Here is a 10710-nt window from a genome sequence, read left to right as displayed (position 1 = left end):
GAAGTATGAACGATCAAGATCTTCAGATGATAGGTGAGGTCATTTGTCAAATGACCTTATCCGGATACCGAATATATATATAAGAGGAATCTGCTCGTCCTGACTTGTTAAGCCCCTTAAAAAATCATAGTTTTCAGTATTCTTTCTCACATCTAACACCATAGGTGCATAATCTATAGCTTTTGTTTAGTGGGAACCAGCTTATGGCTTTTGGATCACCCAAATATGACTCTATACAGTTTTTTTTGGTGATCCAAAATCATAGGCTATGAAGGCATCAATTTTTTTGACCTCATAAAAATATATTTTTCATAAAAAACATGATCCAAGAGTCTTTTCTCACTAAATAGAGCATGCTAAACACATCTAACGGTTCAGGTCTATCATAAAATATTTCAAACTATGAGGCCTAATGGGGAAAAACGAGAAAAGAGGGTCTAATATGTTCAGTTCTCATATACACAGGGTAAATATTAGTTACTAATATAAAGGTACTAAACTATTAAGTAAAGTTCACTTTAAAAAAAAAAATCTATTTTTTTGTAGATCAAATGTTACTATGTGATCTACATGGTTATTTTAGTAAGAAACTTGTTTTGAATTATGTGATTATGACAAGTAATTAGGCATCAATTTTAAAGGGATCTAAACACCAACGGCCCACAATGTGCCAAAATTTCATAACTCAAAATATTACAATTTTACATCAGAAAAGCACGATCCAAGTATTGATCCTTAAGAAACAAACTATGTTAAACACATCTATTTGGTTGGATTTGCACTTATGATTTCTAACTCATTAGTTTTGTACCTGTTCATTAGTAGCCTATGTATATGTGAATGGATGTAAAAGAAAATTGCGAAAATGAAAAGATTCCCGTGGGATTCGATTGCACCACCACCAATTTGGCAGTCACAAGCAAATATCAATGTGTGCGTGTGCACCAAATGGTAGAAAGTCATTGCCACTCTCATTAATTACCCAACTTGTTGATGACCACAACCACCGGAAACGAGTTCCTGTTTTTTCTATATCTTAAAAGTTGGAGTTGTTACATCTCCTGCACTTGAGTAATTGGGATTTGCTCCTATCCCGTATATATTCCTTTGCATGGATCTCATTCTTCCTACGCTTTTTTTTCATACGTCAAAGATGGAGTTGACACGCAAAAGTTTTAGTATTTTTTTTTTTTTGTAAAATAAATTTGCTTACTCATTCATGATTTTTTGGGGAACGTTTGGGATCACATGTAACACAACCAAGTTCATGAACTCCAAAGTTTATAATTCATGGACTTTGCCACGATTTATAGGGCTCCCGAACGTGGAAAGATGGGATTGCTGGTTTTGTCAGCTTCCAACATGAACCACTAAGACATGATGAGAATGGTTAGGAGATAGTTGACGATATTATTGTTGGTGAGATTTTTTTTTTCTTGTTCTTTTGATTCCTTTCCAAATTGTGAAGCATATGGGTTATGGAATATGAACCGGTATTTGGTGATGGGACCCAATGTTGACACAACATATTCGGGCCACACATATCAGACCCCCTTCGTGTTCTTTCTAGATGAAACTGTTTGAAGGTATGCCTGGTGTAGGTTGGCGTGATTTTGCTTGTTATTGCATTTTTGGATCTTTTGTGGCCTTGGAAAATGATACAACTGACGTTCATTTCTGGAACAGGCTCAACTGTGCTGCTTTTTTATTTTTTTATTTTTTACAGCATGGTGAATTCTCATTTTTGGGATGAAATGATCCGAGAAAAGCTACAAAACCGGTTTCTCTAATAAGTACGGTCCACCTTTAGTCCTCCTCATGTTTGATGTGTAGGTAAGATTTTATACCATAGAAAAATTCTGCAAATTTCAGAACTGTTGATTTTTGGATCCATGTACAATCCTATATACAAAAATGTTTGTTTTGAAGTTTTATTCACACATTTTCAACCATGAAAATCACATCAATATGGTGAGAAAAACACAGCTAACATGCACATTTTAAAGGGGAGGATAGGGTGGACCATCCCACTTTCCATATATATATATATATATATATATATATATATATATATATAGAGAGAGAGAGAGAGAGAGAGAGAGAGAGAGAGAGAGAGAGAGCAACGTAATGCTGGACAAGCCCAGCATCGAACCATGCTCCATCGATTTGCAAATGACCTGGGCAGAAAAACAGCATTTAGAGGTAGTCGTGATACCACTAAATACTATTTTTTTTGCAAAATAATGATGTTCCAGTGCTGATCTTCCAGTGTAGATTAACAGGATTTGTTTAGTTGGGAAATGAGTTTTGTCATTATGACAAGCAAGTATTTTAAGGGCTTTAAAAATTAACAGTCCACGATACACTAAAACTTCATGACTCAAAATCAAATTTTTGGATCAAATTTGAGTACAATTTCGTATGAATTTGAATTTTCATTTGGATTTGAATTTTAGTAAATTGGTGTGAATATGGATGTGGTGTAGATTTACCTAATTGGAATTGGATCTCATTTGGATTTAAAATCCAAGATAGAAATCCATAAGAATCCAAATAGGCAACCTAGTGGAATGAAAATTTTAAATTTAACTAAATTTTATAGAATTGTAGGAATCCAATAGGGTTGGACATCCCTCTATGTTTGCCCAACCTATATGTGGCACCTTTTTTATATTGTAAAATTTTAGAAATCTTTAAGAAAAACTTTTTAAAACCTAAAGTCAATCAAAATTTTAAAGTTTCCTAAATTAAAAATTAGCTACTTAGCTTAAATATTTTTATAAGTTATAATTTTTTAAAAGAGACATCCTTAGAGTGGGACGTCCCACCCTAGTAGGCCCTTTTGAATGGATTAAACTTCTACATAAGGCAATCCAACAAAAACAAAAAGTTTTTTCTAAAATTCTCATATGAACCTTAAGATAGATATTTCAATTTTTTTCTAAATTCAGAAACTATTAAATAAGTATAAATTTCTTTTTGGACAGGGATTTAAGAAACAGAGGGGCTAAAATTAGGGTGTGAAAATAGAAGTTTTGAAATGGGAATAAGGTGATTTGAAAATTTAAAGAAATGTAAAAAAGAGGGCTGCACACCTCGTATTCCCTCTCTCTAGAATTTTTTTCTTTTCTTTCTATTTTCTATCTCTTTCTCCAAAATTGGTTTTCTCTCCATCTCTTGTTCTTCCTCCTTCTTCCCTAAGGGTGTCGACCTCTATTGAAGATAGGTGCTGCTTTGAAGGGGAAGGGCCAACCATCATATCCGAGCGTACCCATGCATTTTGGAGATAGATTTTGGTTTTCGATGAATTGAGGTGAGAGTTTTTAATGCTCATCCGTATAGGTAGGGTCAGTATGCATGACCATACTAGAGGGTTTTTAAATTCAAATTCAAGTGGGCATTAAATAAACTTTTAAATTTTACACAAATTAAATATAAATTTATATTATTAATTATTTATTAATTACCACAAATTTACATGTATTACAAAACCGATTCTTTCATGAATTAAGACTGGTTAACGTTCATAGATGGATTGGTTAAGGGTCCATCTTAGACTTGGGATGAAAAATATTTAAGTTCAAGGTTCAAATTTATATGTTATCAATGGACCTTGTTCATAAGGGCAACTTCACACAAATGTGGGATCACAATGTCATCTACCAACCATAGTGACAAACGTTTTAAACGGCAATTTTTCATTTTTTAAAAACTCATGCGAAATTGAAAAATTTTCATAAATCTTGCATTTTTTTCGGCAAAATCTCCGCAATAAAAAAATAAATTAAAAAATAAATTAAAAAATATAAAATTTATTTTTTATAAGAAAATATTAATAAAAATTATTTAAAAATAAACATTTTTTGTCATAAATAACTCGTGTTTAAATCACAGTATTTATGTTTTTTCATAAATCTCACTGAGGCAATTTCTCGCCATATTTTGTCACTATGCTACCAACTACAACCACTAAATTGCACCCCCACACTTAGGGAGATGAGAATCAGTGACTATAATTGAAAAATGTTATTGCTAATATATATCACCCACCGTTTTTATACAATTCACTCTCTCGATAGTCATCTTTATACCATCTTTGAGTAGCTTACAATGTTGTGCCGTCTCTTTTCGTCTCAGGTTCCATCTTCATTGTTTTTGTAACTTATAACCCTTGTAACAAAGAAAATCATTTTAGTTTGAGGACTAATTCATATGCACACCAAAAGTTTTACAGTTTGCTATTTCCCACCAATGCTTCCACTTGGTTTAATTAAATTGACACCAAGTTGAATTTACCTGCAGTAAATTCTGTTATTTATTTGTTGAAATGATCATGCTATCCCCACACTTGGAAACATGGTAACTTCATTTTGTGATTGGCAAATTTGATAAAACTTGGGGGGAAATCGTGAACTCCCAAAAGTGTGCACATGAATTAGACCCAAAAGTATGGTGTGGGTATTTAAAATTTCTCTTTAAGAAAATAAAATTGGTGCAAATCCAATAGAACCAGATCAGTTTTTAATCGGCCATTTCAAAGTTTATTTTTGTTTAATCTTATTTTTATACATATATTTTTCAAACTTTTAAATGAATCGATCTAGGGTAGGGTCAGCCTGGTTTGGCCAGTTTCTGAAAAATACCCGGATTAGCTGCTATAAATCCACCGGAATGCATTCTTTTGAATAGATGCTATTAAGAATTGGCCTGAATCGTCCGATTCAACTCGAATGGCACCTCACTGATTTGATTGAAAACTGTTTAAATCTACTTTTTTTATTTTAATATTTTGCCATAATTATAATATCTTCTTGCTAACATTTTTAATGTATTGAATGTGTACTTTACCAACGGGGGGCTCCGCGTGGTTGGTACGTGCTATCAGCGCACGTCTTTTTAGTGGTGGGACGTTGCAGGTTCAAAACCCATGGTACTTTGAATAATAACTGGTGGGGTCTGCCTAACCCCAGCTAGACTTTCAAAAAAAAAATTGTGTACTTCAAAACCTGATCGAGCCATCACTTTGATTTTTATCTTTTAAAAAATCAAACTGTTTTAAACAAACCGATTCAGAATTTGGAGTCCATCCGGTTCAAGTTGAATTTTCTGGGCCTTTTAGAAAGACCATTCAGATCAAAAACCGATTCTCGCAACATCGTTTCAGATGCCCGCTTTAAAATATAAAAATGCCATTTTTTGTCCTTTTTATTAAACAGCCCATGCTACGTCATCTTGTAGTTTTTTGTTAAACAAATCAATACTGTTTTTTTTTTTATGAGCAAAAAAAATTACTGCAACTTTTTTTTTCTTCCTATACTTTTCCTCAAAAAAAAAACAAATTTTTTTCTCTTCATATAAGAGACCACCACACTCAGGCTCGTCCAGTCGAGATACAGCCAGTGTTTAAAACTAGCCCAATCAACTCGTAGACTCACCTCAAATCGCCCATTTACTGGGTCAAGTCAGTGAGCAGACTCATCTAGAGCAAAACTCGTCCAGACTCAGCTGACTTGTCTAGAGTTATTGAAGATCTTGAAGTTCATTCAATTTCTTGTTAGTAAATGATCTTGGTGCAATTCGTTGTAACTCAATATGTTGTTTATTTATTTATTTAGTGATTTTAAAAAATAATCAAGAATTTTTATATTTTTTTTGTATTTATTTGATTAGTACATATTATTTTTATATAAAATTAAAAGTTAACAAAATCCGAGTCACTGGTTTTGAAAACATGCCTAACAAATACAACAAACAGCCTGCATGCTTTCTCGACCGCTACCAGGCTACACACCACACCTTTTATGCAACGTCATTGCACCTGACCCGCACTCAGCACCAGATCGTGAAGAATCAACAAAAGAACGGCCAACAATTCTCAACCGCACCCCACTTAACATCACCAGACACACACACACACACACCAGCAACAGATTCAGGCTTTATACCGAGTCTCATTCCGCATCAAAATATAATACACTCTCTCATATTCTTCTTTCTGACACTATGGTTATGAAAATTACTTTACTATCCCTCAAAGTCCAGTGTCTTCTTCCTACCTAGGAAAAGAAAAAGACACAGAAAAACCCTCAAACAAAAAACCGTTCGTGGTGGTGGTATCACTATCACCGTAATTACGAAGACAGTACACACATCAGGGACGTCCTCGGTGAGTAATAAAAAAAAAGAAGACCCCCGTCAATCATTGGCGCACGGCCCCATCAATGAACGAATAGGAAAGAGAGCTGTCATGGTGGACCCCATCGAGCTGGTGGTGGTGGTGAGAGGAGGAGGAGAAGGGGCGGAGGGAGCGGCGCAGGTGGTGGAAGCGGGCGAGGTCGAAGTTCTTCTGGCGCATGAGGCGTCGCTGCTTGGCCTCGAACCTGCTGGCGAAGAAGCCCTCGAAGGAAGGGTCCCTCGAGGTGCGGAGGAAGAAGCCATAGCCAGCCATGAAGTAGGCGGAGGTCACGTAGAAGCAGATGGGCTCCATCACGTCCCAGGACAGCTCCCAGAAGGTCAGCCTCGCGAAGGCCGCCGTCTGCACCACCAGGTAGCCCAGCCCGCACCACAGCTCCCTCCTCACCCCCCTTTCCGCCTCCGCGTCTATCTCCGCCTTCTCCCTCTCCATCGCCTCCAGCTCCCTCCGGCGAGCGTCCTCCGCACCGTACCAGCACCCGGGCATCACGCTCTCCATCGCCCTTGCCACCTGCAAACCACCAATTAAATTTCGCGTTTCTTTCTTCCACCCACGGACTTCCTTTAGGAACAGACAAAATAACAAAAAGAAAAAATAATTCCCCCTCCCCGTCTTTTGAGGGGTACAAAACAAGAAGAGACTAATGATACCGTAAGCACGCGTCCAACCGGTGCTCTCTTTTTTTCTCTTAAATCCACAAAAAAACGGAGATAAACCGTACCCCAAAAGAGGGTTTGGTTATATCAACACGGCGTCCGGCTACCTTTGGGATATACCATCTGGACCGTCCGATTGAAAAAATCGGACTTCCCCAGATGCTTCACTGTGGGGCCCGCATTTCAGATCGAAGTACTCTACCCGTCAGATTAGGGGGGCCTTTTTTCTTCGGATCATATTCGGGAGCCTTTTTTTTTCTTCCGGTACACGGCAAGGCCCATTTTAGAGGGTGTTTAAAAAAAACAAATACAGCAAAAAAAAAGCTGCTTAAATCTGGTCTAAGATGGATACGTGAGTGCGATGCCCACGTTTCCAGTCTTCTTAACAACTTAGATCTTTTTATCCCTTCTTTCTTTTTTACTACTTTCCAAAATTATGAATCTGACCCTTCTTCCCCAACGTCCTTCCTTCTTGCTCTAGATTCATACCAAAGCCAACAACTCATAATCTTCAATAATAGAAGCTGAAGAGAAAATAGTAGCTTCATCATGACTATTTAATTAAAAGAAATTTTGGTTTGGTTATATTTCTTTAATTTGTTATTTATAACTATTCTAAAAGTTTTTTGGGGGGGATCGTTGGCTGCAGTAGACCGTATACGTTCAAAGGAGACCAGAATCCGCCATCCTGGAGACTGAGAACGCCAACGATTCTCGCTCTAATTCGAGTCCTGAAAAAAGTACAATTTTGCTCTCGAAATATTAAAATCCTTCGAAGAAAAAAATTATATATATAAATAAACGAATTCAACAAAAGATAAAGAAAAGAAATTTCATGTACATTTCTCCTAATTTGGTTATAATCTGTAAGAGAGAGAGAAAATCGTAAAGGGTTGGAAATAACAAAAAATCAACATCGAATCTTCCAATAGGAAAAAAAACAATGAGGGATTTTGGATACCTGATCAGGATGAAGAAAAACGGTGTCACCAAAGACGATGACCGATCCCGATTTGTCCATCGTCTTGGCGAGGTCTCTGGCACGATCGGGGTTCGATCCCCCGATGCACTCCTCGCAGACTCGGAGGAACTCGTCATACGAGATGCAGTCCTTCGGGATGCTCCTCACCGTCGATTTTAGTGCTTCCATCTGCGCGGCCCGAAGCAGCTTCCTCGCTTCCTCGACGGTGATCCGCGGCGGGTTCGAAGGCAATGGAGGGGCGAGGCCCTCGAGATTGAACCGATCCTTGATCGAGAATCCGCCCAGCCTCTGGAACAACCGATCACCGAACCGGACGGAGAGGGACTCTGCCGATGCTGCGGATTGGGAGAACAGCCGGAAATTGGGGCTCTCTCCGGGATCCGGTGCGTCCATCGGATGTCTGGAGACAAAACGATAGGCTAGGGCCGGCGACGATGTCGCCGGAATGTTGAACCGAGGGTGGAAGCGGCCGGCCGCTGTCCGGTTGACCCCGTCCACAATGTGCCGGAGCACTCTGCGAACGGTAGCCATCTGTGAGAGAGAGAGAGAAAGAAAGGGTTTCTGGAAAACACTGCAAGAAAGGAGGGCGAATTAGTTTCAAATTGCAAGAGAAATTTTGCTCTCTTATTTATAGCCCTCCACGGATGAATATTAGAGAGACCTCTCTCTCTCTCGTCTCTCTAACGTTGACAGGGCTTGTTGCGAGGGTAGAGAAATGTTTCTCTCTCCCTGACGGCATATGACGGAAAGCCTTTAAAAGGCGAGCCACGAACACGTGATACCGTCGTAACGGTCCTTAAGTTCGCTTGACACGTGTGTGAAATGCCGTGCAAGGCTGCTTTTCCGTCAAACACCGTCATTTATTGGCAATTTTTGAACCTTTCCTAGCTAGAAGAAGATGACTCTTTTGCCCCTAATAATATTCCAGAAGGTCGTTATGGAAATTAACGCCGTTAATTCTTTAGGTTTGAAGGACAGGTTAGTTATTTATTGAAAAGTTCACGGGTCCTCACCGTTAGATTTTGGCACATATCGAGAATATTCGATCATAAATTGACGGAAATGTCCTTTTCGTATCGGGGGTATACGAACCGATCTTCCTCGTGACAGCGTGTCGTAGCTGTTGATGATGAGGAGATGAGGCCGCCACGGTGACAGTCGACGTGACACGTGGGCTTAGATATGAGCAAGAAAGCAACATTGGTGGGCAATCCGACGTTGCGGATTCAGTTTTATTTGCCCGTGCTTTATTCCGATAATAACAAGTCTGCCAAACGCTGTGGTGTCGTATTATCTTTGCTTTATCTTGGTCTCGTGTAAACGGTTCGGATTAAGTTTAGATGTGGGCACTGGGGTAGCATTGAAGTAACCCTATTGAATTAGATCCGAGCGATCCAATACCAGTTGCGTCAGATCAAACATCCATATCCAGTTAGCTTTTTATTCTAATTGGCGTCGATTTAATGATTTTATTTGTTAAAACGGTTCTGCTCATTTTATATTGGGTCAAGAAAGCCCAACCGGGTCTGACCATTTAGTTAATTGGATCCAGTAGTAGCTTTCTGAGTCCAAATGTTGATTTCCCGTTTGGGTATCTTACCTAGGACCATCATCATAGATTATTGGACCTTGTGGCCAATCGCTTGTGAGGAACCAAGAAACATGACAAGTACCATTGAGACAAAACTAAGGCCCAGCTGAGACCAAACCTAGACTGAACCCAAAACCCGTAAAAATTCAACCCATCCAGTTGAGGATAGGGATGGCAGTGGACAGGGGGAAAGCGGGGCCCCGCCTCGCCTCGTTTGGACCGGGGATGAAGGGTATGAAACGGGGATGGAGGTGGGGACGAAGGTTAAAATCCATCCCCGTTCGGGGATGGAGGCGGGGATGGACGTACACTTTTCCCCGCCCCGTCCTCGCCACGATCCCCGCCTCATCCCCGCTTCATCTCCGTCCCCGCCACTTTTCCCCGCGATAGCCCCGCCCCGCCTCATCCCCGTTTGAACCGGGGATGGAGGACATGAAATGGGGATGAAGGCCGGGGTGGAGGTTAAAATCCATCCCCGCCAGGGATGGAGGCGGGGTTGGAGGTTCTAATCTTGAGGCGTGGCGGGGGTGGAGACCTTGTCCCCCGCCCCACTATCATCCCTAGTTGAGGATAGAACCTATTGAACTTAGTTCTTGTGAAGCTCACCACCTTCGTTTTACGTGCATGTTGCTCCGCCATCTCTATCATTGTGGACCCGCATCACGGCGTAACCTCGCACGTGTTTTTGTACTTTTGACACTGAGTATGAGGTAGAGATTTCTTACACTAACTCTGGTATTTGTGCGATTTTAATGTATGTTTGTTAGCGTAAGTTTATGTTAATTAAAATGTATGCTTTCGTATTTAAGTTACAATGATCATGTACATATATATGTTATGATTTTAATTCAAGGACACAGTTTTACGTATTCTTGTCTTCTTTTAATTACATTATTTACTTTGTCGTCGTGTTGTAATGTTATATGCTCCATCTTTTCTAAAATTTATTTAGCTCGATGTGTGGTTTCACACATTGAGCCTTGCTTTATGTTATTTACTTTGTCGCCACGCTGTAACATGCACAAGCTCCAACTTTATGCAAACCCAACCAAAAAAGTGTTCTAAAAAGTGATTGTATTGTATGGATAAAATGACATGTTTATAGGAATGTCTCACAATTTCATAAATTCTTTATGTATCAATTAACAAATGCTTGATTTTTAAGACATTTTTATTCTTCCTACTCTCAAACCTCCTAGAGTTTGAACGTTACCATGTGAATCTGTCTTTAAGTAATTGATCATCAGGAATGTTAGCACGTGTGGGGATTATAGTATAACATTTAAGA

General features: G+C 39.1%; 2 protein-coding genes across 3 annotated transcripts; both read right to left on the bottom strand.

Moving 5' to 3' along the window:
• Positions 1-5931: 5931 nt before the first annotated feature.
• Positions 5932-8424, bottom strand: LOC149838622 (calcium uniporter protein 3, mitochondrial-like). Of its 2 annotated transcripts, none has more exons than XM_090007749.1 (2): positions 7811-8423; positions 5932-7580 (listed from the first exon to the last, which is right to left on the bottom strand). In XM_090007749.1, the coding sequence occupies exons 1-2, from the start codon at positions 8360-8362 to the stop codon at positions 7569-7571; spliced, it is 564 nt and encodes a 187-aa protein (XP_089863875.1). In that variant the 5' UTR covers positions 8363-8423; the 3' UTR covers positions 5932-7568. The 2 variants fall into 2 exon arrangements, with proteins under 2 accessions (XP_089863875.1, XP_089863874.1); XM_090007748.1 differs by lacking the exon at positions 5932-7580 and adding an exon at positions 7620-7713 and having other exon boundaries at positions 7811-8424.
• On the bottom strand, positions 6200-6691 carry LOC149838623 (calcium uniporter protein 3, mitochondrial-like). Its single transcript, XM_090008284.1, has one exon. It carries the CDS (start codon positions 6689-6691, stop codon positions 6200-6202), a length of 492 nt encoding a protein of 163 aa, XP_089864410.1.
• Positions 8425-10710: the final 2286 nt, after the last annotated feature.

The sequence above is a fragment of the Nuphar pumila genome, chromosome 5, assembly GCF_984573655.1.
Source record: "Nuphar pumila chromosome 5, dmNupPumi1.hap1.1, whole genome shotgun sequence".
Classification (NCBI taxonomy): domain Eukaryota; kingdom Viridiplantae; phylum Streptophyta; class Magnoliopsida; order Nymphaeales; family Nymphaeaceae; genus Nuphar; species Nuphar pumila.
The sequence above is the reverse complement of the archived record's forward strand: the minus strand, read 5'-3'. Positions and strand labels throughout refer to the sequence as shown.

Bases quoted from the DNA above. Each gene is read 5' to 3' on its own strand.
- LOC149838622 (XM_090007748.1), bottom strand. From the start codon at position 8,362: ATGGCTACCGTTCGCAGAGTGCTCCGGCACATTGTGGACGGGGTCAAC. The intron at 7,714-7,810 runs GTATCCAAAATC...TCTCTCTTACAG, and splicing joins TTTTTCTTCATCCTGATCAG to ATTATAACCAAATTAGGAGA.
- LOC149838623 (XM_090008284.1), bottom strand. From the start codon at position 6,691: ATGGAGAGCGTGATGCCCGGGTGCTGGTACGGTGCGGAGGACGCTCGC.